This window comes from Neoarius graeffei, chromosome 11 (assembly GCF_027579695.1).
Source record: "Neoarius graeffei isolate fNeoGra1 chromosome 11, fNeoGra1.pri, whole genome shotgun sequence".
NCBI lineage: Eukaryota > Metazoa > Chordata > Actinopteri > Siluriformes > Ariidae > Neoarius > Neoarius graeffei.
Genome location: NC_083579.1, coordinates 63,307,269 through 63,332,342, shown reverse-complemented (window position 1 = coordinate 63,332,342; position 25,074 = coordinate 63,307,269). Strand labels below are relative to the sequence as shown.

Here is a 25,074-nt window from a genome sequence, read left to right as displayed (position 1 = left end):
CTTTGTATTGATTTCAAGTTTTTCCCTATAATTTGTTACCTGTGAATGGTTCTGTGCTGCAGGATTTACATTTTTTAATTTAAATGTATTTATTTATGAGACGTTTTTGTGGTGGGGCAGCACTGTCGCCTCACAGCAAGAAGGTTCTGGGTTTGAGCCCAGTGGCTGACGGGGGCCTTTCTGTGTGGAGTTTGCATGTTCTCCCTGTGTCTGTGTGGGTTTCCTCCGGGTGCTCTGGTTTCCCTCGCAGTCCGAAGACATGCAGGTTAGGTTAACTGGTGACTCTAAATTGACCGTAGGTGTGAATGTGAGTGTGAATGGTTGTTTGTCTCTATGGCCCTGTCCACACGGCAACGGATTCAGGTGAATCTGATACAATTGTTTATCGTTTCGGCCTGGCGTCCACACGGCACCGGCGTTTTGGGTGCCCCAAAACGAAATCTTTTGAGAACGGGTTCCAGAGTGGAAAAATCTGGCAACGGCACCGTTGCGAAGTCGTCTGGATGAGTAGAACAGATTTGTTTACGATGAGGTCACAACCACATGACTGTCAGTGCTTCACGCCGGGTAGAAGTGTAACGAACTCGATGCGAGTTGTCAACAAATCCTATAACTTGGTTCATGAAACGCACTTACAAAATATTTTCACTGTGAATATTTATTGTGTAATAGTGCAAAGTGAGAGAGAGAGAGAGAGAGAGAGAGAGAGAATAGCCCTTAGGGCAGAGTCTTTAGTCCAAACACTGCGGAAGTACTGAGTATAACCAAACCACGCACCGCCCGTGCGCTTTCCAAAAACAAAAACAATCCCGCCAGCAAAAATAGAAAAAAAAAAGGAGTGATCTCACCTCTTCAGATGTTGGTTTAAGTCCGACAATACATTCCTCAAAAAGGGCGTAGAAGAACAAAGTAATCCATCAACGTGTAGCATTCAATTTATTCCGGACCATTAAAGAATTCTGGAGGATATCAGAATGTTGGCGTACCGGCTTCCAAATCAAATCAAATCAAATCAAGTTTATTTGTACAGCGCTTTTAACAATAAACATTGTCGCAAAGCAGCTTTACAGAATTTGAACGACTTAAAACATGAGCTAATTTCATCCCTAATCTATCCCCAATGAGCAAGCCTGTGGCGACGGTGGCAAGGAAAAACTCCCTCAGACGACATGAGGAAGAAACCTCGAGAGGAACCAGACTCAAAAGGGAACCCATCCTCATTTGGGCAACAACAGACAGCCTGACTATAATATTAACAGTTTTAACAGGTATAACCCTCAACTGTCCTCATGGGGCCGTCCTTCACAGGAGTGGGGCGATAAAACTCCGACCAGACACAGGGCACCAGGATGGATCAAGCAGGTCCGAGGGGCAGAAGAGGCCAGCATCTCAATCCCAGGATCAACATGTAACTCAGAGGGACAGATGGGGGGGGAGAGAAAGAAAACACGTTGTTAGGTATGCCCTAAAAATGACAAGTATTAAATCTGTGTGGTAGGCTCGCAGAGATGAGAGTCTTTACATCAGGCATGACGCACAATGGCATGTTAATATGGTAAAAAATATATCATGACCTGCTCTGGCTGGATGCTTGATTGGGTGATGGGAGCACACTCCTCAGCAATGATGAGATGCAGATGGGACCCTTAGGCCTGGCCAAGACAATTCAGTTACATTTCACCGGGTCTGGGACATGCGACAGAACGTCTGACGGCCGATTCCCTGCAGGCTACGATAGCCAGTCGAGGTCCCCACCGTCTCCACCAAAAGATTTCCTGTTGACTCCATGTAACTCAGAGGGACAGATTTGGGGTGGGGGGGGGAAGAGAAAGAAAACACAGGTGGTTAGGTATGCCCAATGTCACCTGAATAAGTAGGAACAGTATACATATTGCACCGAGTACAAGCAGGGACTCCGGCAACTAACTATGACAGCATAACTAAAAGGAGAGAGCCAGAAGGTAACACAGGCATGAGGGAGCCCCGGGACATAAAGCAGCCAGCCACTGCACCGTCAACAAACTCGAGTGAGCAAGCGAGTGGGGACTGACAGCATCCATACATCCCAGTTTACCAAAACACTCTATGTCTGAGGACCCTCCAGATCTACTCCTTTACCTCATAAACACCATTAACAAAAGGCTTGACTAAACAGATATGTTTTCAGCCTAGACTTAAATGCTGAGACTGTGTCTGATTCCCGAACATTACTTGGAAGGCTGTTCCATAACGGTGGGGCTTTGTAAGAAAAGGCTCTGCCCCCTGATGTAGCCTTCACTATACGAGGTACCAGCAGATAGCCTGCACCTTTTGATCTAAGTAGGCGTGGCGGGTCATAGAGGAGCAGAAGTTCACTCAGGTACTGTGGTGCGAGACCATTTAGTGCTTTAAAGGTCAATAGTAGTATTTTATAATCAATACGAAATTTGATTGGGAGCCAATGCAGTGTGGATAAGACAGGCGTGATGTGGTCATATTTTCTAGTTCTAGTAAGTTCCATCTACCCCCGTTCATTCCTCTTTCTGCGTCTTTCGTTTTACGCTACTGATTAATAATCAAAACTTTGTGGCTGATGCTACAGAAGAAGGGGTTTATGCGCATGCGTCCTACTTCTTCTATTGTTCTGGTGTCTCCGATGGGACCGTCTTACAGCGCATGTAGAGGTGTGGCATGTGTATTGCATCGTTTTCAGCAAGCGTTGCGTTGCCATATGAACCTGATATTTTACTGATCCGTTGCCCATGTGGACGCGATATTTAAAAAAAAAAAATCTCGTTGTCGTGTAGATGTGTCAGCCCTGTGACGATCTGGTGACTTGTCCAGGGTGTACCCCGCCTCTCACCCGTAGTCATCTGGGATAGGCTCCAGTTTGCCCGCAACCATGCACAGGATAAGCAGCTACAGATAATGGATGGATGTTTTTGTGGTAAGTTTAAAACAAAAGAGATAATGGGATTGTTTTAAGATGGATACGTATGTATGTAAATCCTGTTCCACAGATTATTAATGCTTTTTGCTTTTACATGGTACTATTTATCTTTATCTTGGAATTAGTAGGTGGGTGAATTAATATGCTTCAACATGTTTTATCATGAGATCAAAAATCAAAAGCAGGCGACATGCATGCTAGCATTGTGAGTACTAGACCCAGTTTGACAGCACTACAGAGCAGGGGCTGTGGTCTTGTCTCTCCTGATTACTCACTATGTGCTTAAGTGGTTACGGCAGGGCAGCTGCAGGATTGGCACCATTTCAAAAGTTTCCCGCTGATCAGAATTGCCAGGTGCGAGTTCACTCGTGTGATCTGTGTAGTCACAAACGGAGCCGTCAAACTGCGGTACTGCTCGCATGTGGCATTCTTCAGCTCTTTGCCTAGAGCCATTTGTTTTTTTCCATCTTTTAAAGTGCCATTGACTGTTTAACCTGTTTGGATCCGAACAGCTGTGGCTTCATTTTAGTTTCTTGCTTCAAGCTTCTGTTAGGAAAAAATATGACCTGATTTCTTGATTGTTTACCATTCCTGTATCGTCCCTGGTCATCATGATATAGGGCCACTTTCCCCTGATTTATATTTTGCAATAAAGTCAAGCACCAACAGACAGTTTGAAGCACAAATGTTTAAATATATCTTCTTGGTGTCATGTTTCTGATGCATGGGACGGAGACTGTGTGCAGGTGTGAGCCTCTCAGGGTGGCTCAGTGTCGGACTGGGTTGCGGCTGCATCTGCTGCCCCACACACTCATCCTGACCTGCGCTCAAAGTAGCACATAAAAAAGAGATTTTATGAGCCCTCGGATCAGATTACAGCCAGAGAGCACGGCCCAGGCGTGCGTTAATCATAATGTGTCCGATGTAAATCACCAGCATCGACTCTGTCCTGTATATTAATACACTCGCGCGGTACATTGGCAACCTCTCCGAACCTTCCGAGGACGTCGACAAACGTTCTGCGCTTACGTGAAACCTCTTCACATGGGAAAGCTGATTTGCATATGGAAATGGATGTAGTTAAGCGCTTAGCTTCGCGATTTAAAAATAACCTTTTCTGCGTGACGAGCCGCACATGCAAATCAGTCGAGACATTTTCTAGCATTTAGCAGATTCTCTTATCCACTGTGACTTACAGAGTACTTTCTAGTATCTATCAGAAACATACCGAATCCTAACGTTAGCTCAAGAGGTCTGTGAATGCTATTCAACGAAAATGCTCTTCGTAGAAGCTTAGCGCAGCCTGAAAAGAAAATACACAAGTCGAGGGATTAAAAAAAAAAAATTGGTATAAAAAAGTCCTCGTTGAAGAGGTAGGTCTTTAGTAAAGGCAGATATTTGTTCAGCTGTTAAATGTTAAGCTTTAAAAATATATGGAAAATTTTGTCAAATTATTTTGACCTTTTTTTTTAAACTAGGGTTAATATCACAGTAGGTGGTCAATAGCCTGCTAAGCGCATTATGTTCCTATATGTCGGACGTTATTGTGCACAGCAGAATCTCTTTGCTGACTAGGGTATTGATTAAAGCTGACATAGTGATAATAAGGCTTTTTTGGCCGGCCATCTGGACAGGTGTTGCTGACTGTATCCTGCTGGCCAGAGAGCCAAGTCCACCCTCCATCCTCCTCCCTCCTCCTCTTCCGAGGGCTATCTTTATATCTGCTTTCTCATGCTCTAAGAAAGGTACGTTATTTCTTATGGCATAGCCAGCCTGTTATTATTGTTCTATCATATTAAATTATACGGTTATCAATTTTTAACAACATTTAACAAGCTAAAATCGTGCATTAAGAAATTTCCACCAACACGCAGGAATGAGTATAATATTTTTAATGTTCATTTTGATTTAATCCATTAAACTCCCACTTTCTCATCTTCACTTCCATAACTGCATGTCTTTCCTATTAGCTTCACTGAAGTTAATGAATAATTTACAATATGCTTTAATGTTTTAAGATGAACAGTAATAAGACAGAGGTTTAATGGGTATTAATTAGCCCATTTCATGTAATTTTTTTTTTTTTTTGTCTTTAGGTATCAGGGTTCTATTCGAACAGTCGTGGTGCACATCTGCGTATCGAACAATGCGTTCAACAGACTGCGTAATAAAGTAGGTTGTCATAAAATAGTATTTATTACTATTAGTGGTGTAATAAACATGGAAATTTAATCAAGCCCACACTTCCTGTTCTTGATCTCAAATCAGGAGAGGCTACAGAGGACTTTAAAAAAAAAAAACACACACACACACACGTTTCTCCGAAGCATAGCCAGCAATAATACCCTTGCATTTGCACCGACATCATGCAAAACATAAGAAAATGTGAAATCGTTCTCTCTCTCTCTCTCTCTCTCTCTCTCTCTCTCTCTCTCTCTCTCTCTCTCTCTCTCACGCGTGCTCTCTGTCCTGGATTTCCCAGCTGATCCCATATGGGTTAAATAAATCAACGTTGCGTAGCTATAGATATGAGATAATACTTAGTACAGAGAAGAAACATGCTTGAGCTGCAGAGAAGTGTGATCATAGAGACACACTGTTGAGAGTCACACCAGCAGGGTTGCCAGGGATGGGATTTCTACATCAAAGTATTTATAGTTCTGAAGCAAGTTTGTGGGTGGAAAAGTAAATCGATTGAGACTTAGAAAAAAAAAGTATGCATCTTCTTTTTCCCAGTGGCAGAATGTTTTGGGTAGTTTCAGGTCAGTTTGTTTGGAGAAGTGGTTGGGATGGAAATTGTTAATACTTGGCAACTCTTCCAGCGTTTCCCCCCGGGTTCTGAAAAATATTCTCCGCTTCTTTGACTTGATTTTTCAAGGAAAAAAGTATTCTTCACTTTTTCTTTTCTTCACTTAGTCTGCGTTTTTTTCTTAGTTACCTACATATCGAAGTGGACTTGATACAGGTTTATACCAACCAAACTGACACAATTCAAATATTTTGTACAGATACTGCTAGGCCTCTCAATTACATATAAAATCTGGGCTTCACTTCAGCCTCTGATAAGAAAGACTTGATTTTGGGCAGCCTGTGTATCATCAAGCTAAAATAAACCTCTTTGGTTTGAGCTTACTTAAAGCAGATACGCAGAACCTTTATTTTTAAATACATTTCTGAATGGATAGTATCTCCATCCTTGACTCTTGTCTCATCTCATCTCATTATCTCTAGCCGCTTTATCCTGTTCTACAGGGTCGCAGGCAAGCTGGAGCCTATCCCAGCTGACTACGGGCGAAAGGCGGGGTACACCCTGGACAAGTCACCAGGTCATCACAGGGCTGACACATAGACACAGACAACCATTCATTCTCACATTCACACCTACGGTCAATTTAGAGTCACCAGTTAACCTAACCTGCATGTCTTTGGACTGTGGGGGAAACCGGAGCACCCGGAGGAAACCCACGCGGACATGGGGAGAACATGCAAACTCCACACAGAAAGGCCCTCGCCGGCCACGGGGCTCGAACCCGGACCTTCTTGCTGTGAGGCAACAGTGCTAACCACTACACAACCGTGCCGCTCTTGACTCTTGTATGCTGCATAAATGGGAATTAAAAAATATATATATTTTTGAGAATTAAAATCGACCGCAAAGTTGGCATTGGAGCTGCCCCGCTGAGCCAGCCAGCCCTGAGTGCATGACGTCACAGCGGTAACCGGTTTTAAGGCCGAGGCCTTTGACAGCTATAGACCAAAGTCATGTAAATAAGTTATGGTGAAAGTAAGAAATACCGTTACCGACTTGCTCAACTAAGACTGATTTGACTTCGTTGATTGTGGGTTGACTGTCATTAAAACAGGATAGGTGTTATAACTTATGCAACATACATGTACATGCATGCATTTTCACTGATAAAACGTAAAAGGCTAATTAAATAATCAGATGAACTGAGACAATCACATTCTGAAGCAAATTAAATAATCTTATAACGGTAACTTAAACACACAATACAAGTTACATGTATTAATCTAAATGCAGGTAAACAACGTGCTGTTTTTGTTGTTTTGTATCCAAATGAGAGTCGGAGCTTACCCGTCTGTGTTCTCGCTTCTTAAAGGCCGAGCTTGTGGTCGATTGTTTTGAAACAATCTGACTTTCAGTTGTTCGTTCAGTTCTCTGTTCATTCACTTCTTCCATGTAAGGGCGGGATGGCAGCGATATCCAGCAGAAAAATTCAGATGGCTGCTTCACTCATTCTCCATTTTCTCCATACTGAGTACTCCGCTATTACTGCTCAGCTCAGACGATTACTAAAACCCGGGACGGGACGTCACCAGTTTTAGCAACAACCACAGGGAGGTCACTGCCCGAGCGATATGTCACGTCCCGTTCCGTCCCGGGTTTTACCAACAACCCTCGGCTCGCTCCGGGAAAACTGGTGCAACTGAACTTACTTTCCATTTTTATAAATAAATAAATAAATAAATACTTTACTTTTCTTGTAGTTTTCTTTAATTGTTGATACTGCACCCTCTTTCAATACGGGCTTATAGCCAACGCTCCTCAACAGATCAGAGGTCTCATACGAGTCCTCAGTAAAATGTGCAGAGCAGAGGAGAGACCACTTCGTAGGCACCCAATGTGCCCGTGAACTTCTCGCAAAATGCGTCCAAATCTTTGCAGTTTGAACATTCTTGGGCCATGAATGCAACATAAATCCACCTTCTGTCGTGTTACTGCACTGGCCAGCAACACATCTACGTGGCATGATGATACATTAGCTCAAAATGGAGGATCGGAGTTGCAGGAGGATCGCTGTGTTTTTAGTATAGTGGAAATGGCGATGAGACCAATAGACTTCCTGCTGTGACGTTTCAGACATCAAGGTCATTCACTCAGACCGCTACCTATATGAATCACTTTAATCGTAAAAATTACTAGATTAGATTTATTGTTAACGCTTAAAACTATTCCTGTGCCATTTTTGAGGTCTCAAGGCATTTATAAACGAAAGTGAGGCCATGGTTCTGAAGCTCCCTTCAGTCACTTACTGACTGACAGTACTTTCACTTTGGTGTTTTTTTTTTTTTTTTTACCGACCCCTGTATTACTGACACTGTCCAATGTGCTCAGGGACAGTCGGGGCTCTAAGTGTCCCTCCCCGTGGCTGTTTCAGCCCTTAAATCATCTTCAGTGCTTGAAGAAGCACACCCAAAAAACTTCACCAGCTTACACTGCGCCATTGTTTGATTCACGTAGAGATAATTACACCACCACACCAGGGCGATTTAAAGGTCATAGGCAATGGTCGGAGGTGAAATGTAGAATATCAACTTTGTCTAGAAGAACGACCCAAAAAGCGAATTCAATCTTCCTGGTGTCCAATTTGCACCCTAAAATTGAATAAAATGCTTAAAATACACTGTTTTGCCCAATTTCCGAAGGTTTGTAGAGGTCTGCGCGGGACAGAATTTTCAGTCCCGCTCCCGCCCGCTCCCGCAAAGAATTATGATTTTCAGTCCCGCTCCCGCCCGCGCCTGCCATATTTTGTCCCGCTCCCACCCGCAAATCCCGCATGATGCAGACGTTCGCATTATTTCTCACGAAAGTTCTTGTCATTGGCTTGGGGAATTAAACATGCTGAGCTTAGCTGAGCTCTCCACTGACCGATCCTTCACCTAGCGCACTTAGCGAGGGTGCGCATTGCCAGGCGGCATGCGCAGCTGAGGCTTTACAGAGATACCCATTGTGAGCTTCACTAGAGGAGCTCTGCTCTTCTGCCATGATCGGAGATCTCAAACACGGAAGAGTGGAAAGGAATCGGAAACGTACACAAGATTAGACCACATCCGCAAATTTAGGCATCTTAAAATGTTTTTATTAATGCCAAATAAAATATCCAGCACAAATTATATATGATAGACATAAATTAATAATTTATACATTTTATTTTAAACACGTTTTTAGTTAGCGGGACTGCAGCTTATCACCTCTCCCGCCCGCTCCCGCATTGTGCACTCCCCCTCCCGCCCGCGCCTGCAATGAGCTTTCAAAATTTGTCCCGCGCCGCACTGCTTTGCGTCGGGTCCCGCGGGACTCCCGCGGGAGTGCAGGGCTCTAGTTTACATCTCACTTATGCGCACTTTCACCACCAGGGGGCCGTCGTCATGATGCCATTTAAGCCAAACAGACCAGGAACAGTTCTGTGTTTACTTGCAAACCGAGCACACGTTTAGGAGGTTCATTTATTTAACCACTTTCTAAATATACTTTTTTTTTTTTGCTGGAGAGAAACATACAGGGCTAATTTTCAACAATTCATTAATAACATATACCAGGACATTTAATGGGGTTACCCACTGATGCACACAGGGGCACACACACATGCATCAAATGTTTCAAATGTGCATAAAATTAAAACCGTTGCCTATGAGCTTTAAGATGCACTGTGATCGGTCAAAAGCTTGGTGGTCATTTGGTCATTATGTGTAGTCAATTTTTTATTTTTTTAAAATTGGTCACAAGCACATGCTCACAGTTTACACTCTGGCTTCCCGCTGTCTCTTCACTGCAGTTGGATTTCAGCAAACGGAGGGATTTGTGGAGGGATTTCTAGAAAAGATGACTTATGATAATGATGACAAATACATTCGTCACTGTGACGGCTGCTAGTAATTTTCTCTTCATCACTGATGAATTATGTTCATCAATGACGAGTGTGGCGAGCGCCAGCGGGAACACTGCCCTTCACATGAATGACTGCTTAGCTAGAGAGCTCCTGTTGAATAAGCCATGTTTAATTGTCCTACATTCTAATGCTTGGTTTGGTTCACACATTGGTGTTTCAGCCTTGCGTATGTACGGCGTATCAGGATACGTGGCAGTAAGAAAGGAACGTCACAGCATCGCCAGCTTGCGTTGCTAATACTCTCGGATGTGTAACGATCTTCTTGTACACTACCGTTCAAAAGTTTGGGGTCACCCAGACAATTTTGTGTTTTCCATGAAAAGTCGCACTTTTTTTTATTTACCACCATAAGTTGTAAAATGAATAGAAAATATAGTCAAGACATTTTTCTGGCCATTATGAGCATTTAATCGACCCCACAAATGTGATGCTCCAGAAACTCAATCTGCTCAAAGGAAGGTCAGTTTTATAGCTTCTCTAAAGAGCTCAACTGTTTTCAGCTGTGCTAACATGATTGTACAAGGGTTTTCTAATCATCCATTAGCCTTCTGAGGCAATGAGCAAACACATTGTACCATTAGAACACTGGAGTGAGAGTTGCTGGAAATGGGCCTCTATACACCTATGGAGATATTGCACCAAAAACCAGACATTTGCAGCTAGAATAGTCATTTACCACATTAGCAATGTATAGAGTGGATTTCTGATTAGTTTAAAGTGATCTTCATTGAAAAGAACAGTGCTTTTCTTTCAAAAATAAGGACATTTCAAAGTGACCCCAAACTTTTGAACGGTAGTGTACGCCGGGGTGTGGCGTATTTTTAAGTCCGCACTTAAAAATCCGTAGCACATACGTAGCAGCTTTGATACATCACGTGTACGCCGTAAAAACGAAAGCTACGCAGCAGGAACATTGCTCAAACACCTATTATGCCGTGCAAACGCTTTAGTCGACATGTGTCTGATGAAGGTGACTCCGGGGCTGGCTGGGTGGATGTGACTGATGTCTTCCCTCTTTCCTTGCCCTTCTTGAGTCCTGAGTTCTTCACTGGCATGATGCTTTCTTGACTGTGAAGAATGACAACGAATGCAGCCAGGGGCCCCCTTTTATACCCACGTGTGAACGCCGCAGGTGCACAGCAGCAAAGTCACATATATGCCATGTATGTCACATGACTTAAATTTTGGACAAAATACACCTCATTTCTTGGCCTTTGGCCCACACGCCGCTTACGTGGCAAGATACGAGACAGTGTATAGTAGCCTAATGCACAGTTTTTTTGTTTAGTTTTATGCTTCAAAGAGTCGTAATGGATAGTGCAAATATTAAGTCATGATTACATTTCAATTATTGTACTTTTCTAATGATGAATGTTTTAATCAATTGTAAATTGAAGCCAAAGACGCACATTCAAGCAAGGCTTAGTTTTGTAGTATGTTGTTTGGAGACACTGTTGTATTGAATTTTAAATTTTGTACACCCATACTGGACAGAGATTAACTGCATTTAAAAAGTGTAAGCACGCCCAAGATACTTTGAAGCAACTTCCATGAGGTCTGAAGAGCATTTTAGCAACTCATCACTTCGGCATGCGTTTTCTTCGCTTTCTCATTTGTCATTTGCAGACCTGATTCGAGATTACCAGAGTGGATGGAACAGTTGGTTTTTTCATCTCATCTCATTATCTCTAGCCGCTTTATCCTTCTACAGGGTCGCAGGCAAGCTGGAGCCTATCCCAGCTGACTACGGGCGAAAGGCGGGGTACACCCTGGACAAGTCGCCAGGTCATCACAGGGCTGACACATAGACACAGACAACCATTCACATTCACACCTACGGTCAATTTAGAGTCACCAGTTAACCTAACCTGCATGTCTTTGGACTGTGGGGGAAACCGGAGCACCCGGAGGAAACCCACGCGGACACGGGGAGAACATGCAAACTCCACACAGAAAGGCCCTCGCCGGCCCCGGGGCTCGAACCCAGGACCTTCTTGCTGTGAGGCGACAGCGCTAACCACTACACCACCGTGCCGCCCAGTTGTTTGTTTTTTTTTTTTTTCCTGGTCAAGTAATGCCTCCATTTTGCTTTTGTATGTGAAGACTTCTTGAACGGTTGTACATGCACTTTGTGTGTGACAGCTCCATGGGCCTCGGTTCAATCCTGAGCTCAGGTTGCTATCTGTGTGGCGATTCCATGTTCATCCGCATGGATGGCACGGTGGTGTAGTGGTTAGTACGGTCGCCTCACAGCAAGAAGGTTCTAGGTTCAAACCCAGCGGCCGGCAAGGGCCTTTCTGTGTGGAGTTTGCATGTTGTCTGCGTGGGTTTCCTCCGGGTGCTCCAGTTTCCCCCACAATCCAAAAGACATGCAGGTTAGGTTAATATGAGACGGCCTTGGGCTGAGGTGCCCTTGGCTGCCCACTGCTCTGTGTGTGTGTTCACTGCTTCAGATGGGTTAAATGCAGAGAGGAAATTTCACAAGTGTGTGATGAATAAAGTTGTGCTTTCTTTCTTTCCACCTCCCAAAAACATCCCAGTACGTGAATTGGATATGCAGCATTGTGTGTGTGTGCATGATGCCGTGTAAAGGAGTGGCACCCTATCCAGGGTATATTCCCGCCTTGAGCGCAGTGTTCCTGGGATAGGCTTCGGCTCCATCATCACCCTGACTCGACTAGAATAAAGCAGCTCCTGAAGATGAATGAATGATCGTCCATTAAGACAGTTTCTGTCATGAGAAGCAAAACTGATTTGCATATTCATATGTGACACAGTGTATTTGGTCCAGATTTGATCCTGATACAATTCAGATTCAGTGCAGAAAACCTCCAGGGGTGTATTAGTTTGCAGTTTCTCTGTCAAAATGGTCTTTCTACTTCAGTTTTGATTTATTTTCCAAAAGAAGCCCTGATGCCTTCATGTAAATTATTCATGTAAAAGAGCCTTACCTCATTTAATGAGTGTTTTGTTTGGATTGAGAATTAACAAATTCACAACTGCGCACTCTAACAGTTTGTGCGAAGTCAAACTCGACAAAACTATAATTATGACTCCGTTGAAGTGCAAGTGCAACTTTTTTTTTTTTTTTTAACTTGGCATTTAAATCCAAATCTCCTCCATGTTGATGAATATTTAAATTCTTTGCACACTTGTGCTCTGAGCAGTGTGCCTCTTCAATTACTCTACAGTTGAAACATTTCCCCTGAAATATTCAGTAGTCATTTAAGTCAAACCTTCAGCCTGCAGAACGCCGGCGTAGTTTGTGCTACGCATTTTTAATTTCTTTTCATTGAGCATTCAGTTTGTCTGGTGCCTCTGAATGTCCCCATTAGTGTGTGTGTGTGACCCCCGTTGACCTTTCAACGTGCGGTTCACTGCCAAATTAAGCAGAGGTGGATGAAAAAAGGAATCCTGTTCCGACATCAAGTCTTAAACTGCCACATATTAGCCTCGTGTTTATCCTTCCAAATAGTCTTGCAGATCTAATTTTCTGCTGGCTAGAATAAGGTGGTGTTTACATTAGACCGTATCCGTCTCGTTTTCGTCGCGGATGCACTGTCCGTTCACATTAAAACGCCGGGAAACGACTCCACAGGCGGAACAACTTGAATCCTCCAGGGCCCACGTATTCAACCCATTATGTATCTGATCCGGTGCTGTGTAAACATTGAGGAACGAGGATACGCTGTGCTGAGCTCTAGCTGACGTCGTCATTGGACAACGTCACTGTGACATCCACCTTCCTGATTCGCTGGCGTTGGTCATGCCACGTTGGTCATGTGACGCGACTGCTGAAAAACGGCGCGGACTTTCACTTCCTGCTATTTGTCCCGAATCACTGCTCGTGCGCTTCACTCGCACGCTCTGTGAGCTGCGCAGGGCCGGAGTGCGCACCCTCCAGAGGGCACTCGCTGTTCAGGGCGGAGTGATTTGGAGCGCAGGATGCCTGCGGAGCCGAGCGTATCCGTGTATTGGCGTTGCTGTGTGCACGTGAATCGTGTATTGGCGTTGCTCTGTGCACGCGAATTGTTTTAAAAACGTTAATCTGATGATCCGCTGATACGGTCTAATGTAAACACCACCTAAAATAGGGGAAAAAGATTAGAAGCTATTTAAAAGGTGTAGTGTTCTTGATCTTATCATGTCCAGATGTAAATTAAGGTTTCAACGTATTACTCAAGTTGACAGTGGACCAGCTCCTTCTCTCCCTTCTTTAAAATATCCCAAGGTGGCTTTTGCTATAACCGTAATCAGGAAATGTTAAATGTTTTTATACAGTGTCCTCCAAAAATATTGGAGCATTCGGGGGGGGGGGCACTCTGTGAAACAAGCATGGCACAGAATATATCCTTTCCTATTCAGAGAAATGTACCTCTGCCCCGACAAAACAGTTATTGTCATAAGAACTTCTCCTTCTTAACTAATAATATTTTGTCACAGAAACATGTGGCAGAAGTATTGACACCCGACGGAATATTTTAAAATAAATCTCCTGTTTTTAATATATTGAAATTTGTCTTAGCAAGTCTGGATCACATGTTAATTATAAAGACTGACACGCAAGTTGTTCATTTTTAGCTCATCTGGCTGTAGGCCAGGCCAGATGGGGTTGTGATCATGCGCCATCCATCCATTATCCATCGTCGTCCGTCTAAGATTTACAGAAATCGCTACTCCTCCTACAGGATTGATCGGATTTCGATCAAACGCACATACAGTGTTCCCCAGGTGGGTGTGCATAAAAGTTGTCAAGATGGTGGCGCCACCTGTCATATTTACGATTTTATGGGCGTCTGAAATTTTTGGGTGACTCGTCATATTAAACGCTACTCTTTGTAAAGTGCTGGGACGTTTTCACTGAAACTCACCCAGAAGACTCTAAAGACATATTCCAACAAGAGTTGTTCACCAGGTGGCGCCACCTACCAGGGATGAGGCTACAGAGGGGTCATGTGAAATTTCACGTAAATCGCTACTCCTCCTACAGGAGTGATCAGATTTTGATCAAACTCATATGGAATGTTCCCAGGTTGGTATGTATAAAAGTTGCCAAGACGGTGGCGCCACCTGTCATACTGAACATTTTATGGGCGTTTGAAAAATTTCGGTGACTCGTCAAACTACTGTTTGTACACTGCGAGGATGTTTTCACTGAAACTCGCTGAGAAGACTCTAAAGACATATTCCAACAAGAATTGTTCACCAGGTGGCACCACCTGCCATGGATGCAGCTACAAAGGGGTCATATGCAATTTCACAAAAATCGCTACCCCACCCACAGGATTGATCGGATTTCAAACTCGCACACAATAACAGTGGCCGGTATGAGCTCCAGCCTCGTTGAGGCTAGTTTTTGTGGTTTGAGCTCCCCTTATGTTTAAACTAAAACTATCAGCCATTGCATGTGTTAGTATTTTTATATCATTGTTCTGCTCATAGACTTGAAGGGCGCCAATAATTCTGGAGGACCCTGTATGTTTGTATTGGCACTCGTATAGAACTACAGACTGATGATGACCTGACTCACAACTTGTATTTGATTAAAATAAAAAAAAATGGACCTCAAATCTGAGTGCTCGGCGAGAGAGAAGCATCACTTTCCTGTGCTTTCGGTGTCTATAGAAAACGGAGTGCGCTCGGCTAATGGACGTAGCTCATGCATGCTTTTGCTGCTATCTTTAATACTCCGAGGAACGGATATGTAGACTGCGAGAGAGGTCAGTCTAAGTGCAGCAAGCATGTTTCTCACATCTTCAGAGAGGCTGCGCATGGTTTCTGCACGCAGCATACTGGCACCTTTACACTGCTAATGAAGCCGAGATAACTAAAAGAGACTCGGCACAGATAAACCCGACTGTGTAGTAAAGTGCAGCGGGGTTAATAGTATAGCCAAATTCGATCAACCGCTTACAAACCAACATGTTCCTGTAAAGAGGTTTACCACTTTGAATATATTGTCTACTGATTTTCCTCAAGGCTGAGATACTCAGACATAAACATTCCCACGGTTTATGTTGGTCAGCACTTCAAGCTCTCAAGTATGTTTTATACCCAGTAGATTTCTCATGCCTTCCGTTTCACAATGACTAACAAAATCAGCTTCTTGATTTTATTTTGGTTTGTAAAATGATGTTGATTTCACCCAGATGGCCAGCTTTTGCAGTAACATTTCCAATTACTTCCAATTTCCAGTACTACAATTGAGCTGACAATATCTGCAAAAAGTCAATTTTGTTTGTATAGCGCTTTTAACAATAGACATTGTCACAAAGCAGCTTTACAGAGTTTTAATGACTTGAGCTAATTTTATCCCTAATCTATCCCCGATGAGCAAGCCTGTGGCGACGGTGGCAAGGAAAAACTCCCTCAGACAACATGAGGAAGAAACCTCGAGAGGAACCAGACTCAAAAGGGAACCCATCCTCATTTGGGTGATAACAGACAACGTGATAACATTTTTAACATGAAATCTGTTTCGTTGATGTTAGAACTCTTCATTGATGGAAACTTGAGTGCAAAACTGCTCATGACGACTGCATTCCTAAAGTTAGCAAGTCAACTGTAGTCCTCAGCCATAAAAGCATTACTGTAAGTGTCCAGAGCATCTTCCAAGTGTGACTTTCAACTGTCCATATGGGGCCGTCCTCTACAGGAGCGATGCAATGAGACTCCAACCAGACACAAGGCATCAGGATGGATCAGGTAGGTCCGAGGAGCAAAAGTCGTCAGCATCTCAATCTCAGAATTCAGATTGGATTGAAGCATGCTCAGGGCCGCTGAGTGAAATAGTTTGTGCAGGTCGAAGACAACATGGTGATTGTATACATTGTTATACCGGGTGTTTCAAAAAAATTTGATATTATTTGAGATGTAAATATCCCAGAAACTACATAGTCTTGGCAAATGAAAATGAACAGACTTAATGCTGAGCAATATAAGGGTGTATTCAGACCAGGATAGTTCGATAGTTCACTTGCTTTGGTCCGAACCAAATGTTTTTTTTTATTTTTTCATTTTGGTGCGGTTCGCTTTCACACTGTACATTTTAGTAAGCGGACCAAAATCTGTCAACAAAGCCGCGCGCCCTGAGGTCGTTCAGCTATTGGTCAGAGACGACACGCGCACAAAGCGTTAAGTTCAAAAGTAGTCATGGAGGCTTTCCGTGCTGTTATTCTTTTTAATGTCATCAAAGCTATATGTTTTTTCCACTTTTTACTGTTTTCACAATTGTGCGATTACTATGCTGTTGTACAAGTAATTTATCAACGACGACTTCAAAGGGCAAGGCGGCTACGGAGGATAGCGCTGATGAGCGCACATCATGTTGTGACAGTTCTGGCTCTTCACGCAATAGATGAATTTCTTTTTTGCGTCGCTAGTACTGCCACTTTTTGAAAGAATGTCCCTGATTTTAATGTAGGTCTGACGGAGTTTCTTCACTTTTAGCCGACATTGTTCTGGGGAGCGTGTGAACCCCTTCTCCTTCATTTTTCTCACTGAATACAGCAAACACGTCGGCATTTTTGTGTGTTCTCTCCAAAAGCTCAGATATGTGGACATCTGCCCATATATCCACAAGGGTACGCATTTCTTCCTCGGCCCATGTTTGCCCCCTACTCATTTTTTGTACTCGCCTACCACTGGTGACTGAACGACCCTTGACAACCGAAACAGTGTTTGCACTTTGCGGTGGAGTGTCAAGACTCTGTTTCCCATAATGCTCGACAAACGACGGAAGCTCCCGAGGTACAAAAAAGCAAAACTGTCAGATTAGGTCCGGTGTGCTTTCACACCTCCAAAAGATCCGCACCAGGGTTCCTTTGGTCCGGACCGAGTCCGACCTTGCAGCTCGGTCTCGGTCCGCTTGTTTGGTCCGGACCAGAGTTCGGTGGTTTGTATTCAGACCAACCCAAAAGGTCCGGACCAAGGGAAATTTGGTTCGTTTGGTCCGGACCAAACAACGTAGGTGTGAATGCGCCCTAAGAGTTATTCCTCAAAATTTGAACGAGAAATTCAAAGGTATGTGGATTCCATGAATGATTTCACAAATTTTCAATATGCGCGCCGCCCGAGACACGGCACACATCAAGTCAGTAGTCCAGCTCCTGCCAAACGCTGCAAAACAAAAAAATATTAAACATAAAATTTTGACCTGTTTCCACACATGCTGTTAAAATTTGAGGTCAATTGAACGAGAATTGGCAAAGTTATTAGATTGTGAAATGATATTAAATTTTTTTGGAAACACCCTGGGTTATCTGGACACAGTTGGGAAATACACCACTCATATTTTTCATACGGGCTCCATGGAGAACCAAAACCGTGACACAAATCTCTATATGTTACTCGTGAGGAAATCGATGAATTGCTTTGATAAATTTGGGTACTTTTTGTTTGTGAATCTGTCTATATAATAAAAAAGAAAATCACACATTGGCTTGAACATGTGTAGTTTATCTTCTTGTGTTGAAAAACTCACATTTTGTCATATAAAATACATCGTGGATCTGAGTGACTGGCTTTGAGTGGTATATTAGAGATATTCCATTCAGCTTGCATGATATTGAACGAGTCGAAGACGAGAAATATGTTGCGGATCTCATTCATCTCATCTCATCTCATTATCTCTAGCCGCTTTATCCTTCTACAGGGTCGCAGGCAAGCTGGAGCCTATCCCAACTGACTACGGGCGAGAGGCAGGGTACACCCTGGACAAGTCGCCAGGTCATCACAGGGCTGACACATAGACACAGACAACCATTCACACTCACATTCACACCTACGGTCAATTTAGAGTCACCAGTTAACCTAACCTGCATGTCTTTGGACTGTGGGGGAAACTGGAGCACCCGGAGGAAACCCACGCGGACACGGGGAGAACATGCAAACTCCACACAGAAAGGCCCTCGCCGGCCCCGGAGCTCGAACCCAGACCTTCTTGCTGTGAGGCGACAGCGCTAACCACTACACCACCGTGCATGTTGCGGATCTGAGTACCATATTTTCTGATATCTTCACTCTGTTGACATCACTCCCGGTGTTTTTCCTGCCGATTCGACGCACGCTGTCAAAATGGCGAACTGGTTCAAACTTAAAATTCCTTTGATTAACTTGTGTTTTTATTTCTTTTTTCTTCCCCCTGTGGATGTGTCTATATAATATAATATAAAGAACATTACACGATGGTGCGAAGATGTGAAATTTATCTTCTCATGTTGAAAAATATATCACTTATTCGCTTCACTCACTTGTGATGTATACATTCACCACTCAAAGATATAAACATCATAAATATATGCACAAAATAAAATGAGCTATGTAGAGTAACTCCTGTCCTTCCTATTAAATCCCGCCTGAAGCTTGGTAAGCTTTTCATCCAGCCCTTCCCTATAATGAGAGGCTGCCTACAAAGCATTGCAGAATTTTTGGTACCCTTTGGAAAAATAATCAAAAGGTTTGTTTATTTAACAAACATTTCGCACAGTAATTAACAACTGCCACACAAACAACTAGAAAACTTACTTAATATTTGCAGTAGCAAAAGTAATATTTTTCTAAGATATAACCTGGAAAAGTTATTGATGCTTCCAAGTATCCTTGAAAAAAAAATTTAAATTATTCTTACTTCTGCACAAGAAAATTACCAGGAATTGGAAGCAGGAACATTCTGATCCTTCTGTCTCGCTCTCTCTCTTTTTTTTTTTTTTTTGGCTGGTTTTCATGAAGGGCGCTATTAATTCTGGAAGGCACTACATACACCAATCAGCCATAACATTATGACCACTGGCAAGTGAAATGAATAACACTGATTATCTCATTACAGTGGCACCTATTAAGGGGTGGGATATATTAGGCAAGAGAACAATCAGTTCTCTTACACCTTTCTGTTTTAACACAAACTTTCAGCAGTTTGTGCTATAGTAGCTCTTCTGTGGGATTGGACCACACGGGCTAGCCTTCATGCCTTATGCGAATCAATGACCCTTCAACACCCATGACCCTTGTCGCTGGTTCACTGGTTCCTTGGACCACTTTTAGTAGGTACTAAACACTGTATAGAGGATGTGCAGTCACGTGACCCGTCAGTGTTTACTCCGCCATATTGGACGGCATCAGGATAGTTTACCTTGCGCGAGCGTAATGGATCCAGGGAGTAATCCCCAAGAAAATTCGGAAAATACCCCATCTACATCGCGCGATAACTTGTCTAAGTTTGTTCAGCATCTTGAAGGTGACGTGAGGCAGCGTTACGTGGAAAAGTGTTCCAGGTTGGGGATTGCAGATCCGTACAACTTGCCGCAATCCTTGTTCAGGGAAATTCGGAGCTGCGGTGCCGGCGATTTGCCCGATCTGGCCTACCACGACATTTACAATTTTCTAGTTAATCGTGAATCGTGTTACACTGGCAAAGCCCTCAAAGCTTACAAGAGCCTGGAAGCTTATAAATATTTTGTTGCGGGATGGGTATCCCAACTATACCTTTGGAAGGTTCCGAAGAAGAATGTCTACTTGATAACCTCACTGGTAAGTGGCATTAAGACGTGTATCATAAAGAGACTATGCAGGATGTTTTATCTTAAGAATGTTCGAAATTTAAACTCAGTTCCAGATAATGACAGGGTTGTAAATATGTATGTTTTTGTCTGAAAAACAGGAAATCAGAAAGCTGCGCACGTTTACGCAGCTTCCGCGAAAACGTGGGCAGCTTTCTGATTTACTGTTTTCTTCTCATACTTCCTATTTTTCATGGACTGTAAGGCATTTGCTTATTTAGTAATTTTAATACAGAATTTACTCTGATGAAATTATTCAGACACTCCAACGCCCCCCCTAAAAAAAAAATCAGGTCTGCGCGATTTAGCCGTGAAAAAGGCGCATCCACCGTTTGCATCCCTGTTTAAACTCATAGGTTAACCGACTTTAACCGGCTAATGAGGCTCGGTGGTCGGTCAAGATTTTTTTTTTAGTTTTCACCATCCCTACTATGGATTGGCCTTTCAAAGGCATATATGAGCCAAAAAGATTAAACATTGTCATAGACTAGGCCAGGGTAGTAGGGCTAGGCATAGCCATTTTAAACGTTAGAGACTGTCTAGTTTCTAAGTATGCAGTTATCATTCAATCTGAAAATCAACTTAACAGATGTACTAGGAGTATTGAATTAGAAGATTACACCAAATGCTGAACAAGATATAACCATTCTCGAAAGATCTACTCCCACACACTTGATAATTAGAACAGGTTCGTCTAAGTTCTATGCGCGGCCTTGCCATCCAAAATGGCGGATAATGAATATCACGTGACCTCGTGACGTCACGTGCATGCTCTCTATACCGGGAACACCCTACAAGATGGGCCATTTTGGAGATGCTCAGACTCAGTCATCTAGCCATCCCAATTTGGTCAATGTCACTCAGATCCCGCCCATTTTCCCTGCTTCCAACACATCATCATCAATAACTGACTGTTCTCTTGCTGCCTAATATATCCCACCCCTTGACATGACTGTATTCTGCACATATTGCAACTGCATGACTCCATAGTAAAAGAGTCCGGGTGCTAAACTGGCCTGCCTGCAGTTCAGACCTGTCTCCCATTGAAAATATTTGGTGCATTTATGAAGCGCAAAATACGACACAGCTTTTGAGCAACTGAAATTGTATATCAGGAAAGAATGGAACAACATTCCTCTTTCAAAACTACAGCAATGGGTTTCCTCAATTCCCAAACATTTACATGCCCCTGTCCCAACATTTTTGAAACTTGCTATTGACCTGTTGCCAATTAACCTCATCTCATCTCATCTCATCTCATCTCATCTCATCTCATCTCATCTCATCTCATCTCATCTCATCTCATCTCATCTCATCTCATCTCATCTCATCTCATCTCATCTCATCTCATCTCATCTCATCTCATCTCATCTCATCTCATTATCTCTAGCTGCTTTATCCTGTTCTACAGCATCGCAGGCAAGCTGGAGCCTATCCCAGCTGACTACGGGCGAAAGGCGGGGTACACCCTGGGCAAGTCACCAATTAACCTATTTAGGTTTTTTTTTATTTTTTATTTTTTTTAATAAATACAGAACTTTTCCAGTCTTTTGTTGCCCCATCTCAACTTTTTTGAAACATATATCGCTGGCATTCAATTCAAAATGAGCATATATTTTTCAAAAAACAAACAAAGCCCAATAAGATTTCTTAGTTTCAACATTTGATATGTTGCCTTTGTACTATTTTCAACGAAATAAAGGTTTTCCATGATTTACAAATCATCACATTCTGTTTTTGTTTACATTTTACACAACTTCCCAACTTTTTTTTAGAACTGTGGTTGCATATTTTAAATAAAATTTTTTTTAAATGTAATTATTTTTTTGAAGGCTTTGCTCTACAGCATTTCTTTGTAGGTGCCTGAGACCTTTGCGCAGTACTGTATATCAGTTTCAGATTCTCCTTTATTAATGTCAGTGTTCTGCAAAGAAAGATCAGAAATGATTCAGTTAGTTTTAAATGTCATATTGGTTTAATGTTGCAGGCTTGTTATGAACCGTCAAGAAAGCGTAATGATGAAATGAGTTAAACTGTAACAATTTTGATATTTATGTGAAATATACGCTCACCAGCCACTTTAACAGGAATATGCGTATACCTGCTCATTCGTGTAATTATCCAGTGTGCCACACATGGCAGTAGCACAATGCATAAAACCATGCACATATACAGTAGCTCAAGAACATCAGTTAGTGTTCACGTCAAACATCAGTACGGGGGGGAGGAATGTGATCTTAGTGACTTTGTGCCAGGGGAGTTGGTTTGAGTATTTCAGAAAGGTAGAAAGGCCTTATTGTTTCGAGAGGTCATGGGAGACTGTTTTGAGTAGACATGAAGTCTATGATAACTCTGATAACCACACGTTACAACTGTGGTGAATGGAAAAGCGTCTCAGAACGCCCAACACATTGAACTTTGGAACGAATTGGTTGCAACAGCAGAAGACTACATTGGGTTCCACTCCTGTCAACCAAGAACAGAAATCTGAGGCTACAGCACGGGCGATTGCTCTAAGACAACGAGGGAGGCTCAGCCTCCTCTAAAAATGCCGAACATTGTGTGGGATGAATTGCGCTAGGCTTATGTTATAGCCGACCTTATAACATTGCTATTTCAGATCCAGAATCATAGAAATATATGTGCTCAACCCACTACAGTGCGAAATCATTCCGTTATAACTTTCCCCAGTTCGCCTAATGTGTGCGTGAGTTTTTCCCCCTCGTGACAGCACGATGCAGCCCAGCCTCAGTGGATTGGGAGCTATGTGCTTGTCAATCTCAAAATGCAAGACGATTATTGGACAAATACTGCAAAAATGCCCGCCCACGGAGTCTCACGGACTCCCAGCCTCAATGGACTTCAACGGCATTTGGGAGCTCTGCGCTTTCAATCTCAAAATGCAAGACGGTTATTGGACAAATACTGCGAAAATGCCCGCCTACGGACTCCGAGCCTCACATGGGAGGGACATGGCAGTTTCCGCGAGGAGACTGGTGATTGGTGAAAGCGGCCGGATATTTTCTTTGATTGATAGCTCGTTTCAACTATAGACAAGCAGCGGACAGTGTTGCCAGATTGGGCGATTTCCGTTAAGTGCATTTTGGCGGGTTTTGAACATATTTTGGGCTGGATAACGTCAACAGTATTTGGCAACATCAGTTCAGTCCCATGCGGATTCGCGAGTGCTGCGGTGTATTGTAAGAGATCGGCTTACATTTCGATTTCATTCATTACATACGGTTTCTACCAGCTTTTTTAGTTTGTATATATTTTCATTGTAAATAAAGTGTAAATATAGTGTTGTCAAGTTTGCTATCTTAGTTCCAGGAATTTCGTTTATTTGAGTGACTGAACTTGAACTTGAGGGGGCTAGTCAGCTAGCAAGAAAGCTGCGCACGGATGCCAAGCATTGCTGATTTAATTTTGGCGAAGCCATTTGCCAGTCTTCCTTTCAAGGAAAAAATTAAAGAGCAGGGCAGACCAACGACTCAAACTGACTTGGTGAAAAAGGTAGGGAATAATACTCGTTCCTTTCAGCTCTCCTGGTACGAGAAAGTGAATTGGCTAACAGCAAGTGACCCACATCAACAACAGTAAATAGGCTACTTTAGTAATATGTCATGGATGGACCAAAAATATAGAATCTATTTAAAATGTTTATGCTGAGTATATTATATTGGAATATATATTTTTCTGGATATGAATTAAACACCGCTACAATTTGGAAAACATTTTTAAACAAAAACACAGCCGAGGTCAATTTTTAAACAACATGCCACAATTTTAAAATATAAAATGTTAAAATATACCCCCCCAACACCACCATCATGTATATTGGACAGTAGGCTAATGGGCCAAAAGAACCTGTTATTTCACAGTTTGTGACGCTGCCAACAATCAGCCAGATCAGAGGCAAGAGTATGGGCAAAATTGATGTGTTTTTTCTTTTAAAATCTGGAAATATCGTAATCGACCAGCCTCCCCTGTTTGAAAGACTACCAGCCGCCACTGGGCTACAGTGGGCACAAACTCACCTAAACTGGACTGTTGAAGATTGGAAAAAGATTGCCTGGTCTTTTTACAATTTTCAACTGTTTATCTTTGGTGAGCCTGTGCCCAGTGTAGCCTCAGACTCTTGTTCTTGGCTGATGGGATTGGAACTGGATGTTTCTGGTGTTTCACGTTATTCTGTGTAAACTCTAGAGATTGATGTGTGTGTGTGTGTGTGTGTGTGTGTGTAAGTCCCAGGAGATAATCGACTTGTCTGGCACCAACAACTAGCCACAGCCACTGAGATCACAAACATTTTTTTTCTCATTCTGGTGTTTGATGTGAACCTTAACTGAGCTGTATCTGCATGATATTATGTACCGCATTGCTGCCACATGATGGACTAATCCAATAATTGCGTGAATGAGCAGGAGTATGGGTGACAAGAAAAATGGCTGTCAAATGTGCGTCAGATTTTGTATAGTTTATATTATAATTATTCTGAATGTATGCATGAGTTAGTAATACCCACAACTGGAGGTGTACTGAGTGGCTGAATGAATTAATTGGTCTAGGAGGAGCACTGGAGACTTATGCACTCTTAGTAATTAATTGAATGCTTGGCAGAGTGCACTTGGTACGTGGGTGCGGAGAAGCCATTATCACTGTCTCTTTGAAAGGAAGCTGGATGTAGTGTTTAGTTGCCTTTGGGTGTTTTATTAATAGAGATCAGTGATTGCACTGTCTGTGTGACATTGTGCTGTACTGGAGCTGTTACTTCTGAGCTTGTAACCTGTTACTATGAGCGCTGAACTTATTAAGGTGCCATATAAAGAAGCTTAAAAGAGAAGGAATTTGGCTTTTTCTGTCACTGTCATTAATATAACAAAACAATGATGTTCAA

General features: G+C 42.7%; 1 protein-coding gene across 4 annotated transcripts in view; it reads left to right on the top strand.

Annotated features, from left to right (window-relative positions):
* LOC132894566 (kelch-like protein 29) overlaps positions 1-25,074 on the top strand; it is a 291,177-nt gene that overhangs the window by 34,885 nt on the left and 231,218 nt on the right. For 3 of the 4 annotated variants that reach the window (XR_009655658.1, XM_060934563.1, XM_060934561.1), the window contains exon 1: positions 5,037-5,101. The exons of the other annotated variant lie outside the window; for it this stretch is intronic. Coding sequence is in view for 2 of the 3 variants with exons in the window: in XM_060934563.1 (XP_060790546.1) it covers positions 5,076-5,101 (26 nt within the window). In the remaining variant the exon portion in view is untranslated. Of the gene's footprint in view, positions 1-5,036; positions 5,102-25,074 lie in introns of those variants that run through there. 4 annotated transcript variants of the gene reach the window in all.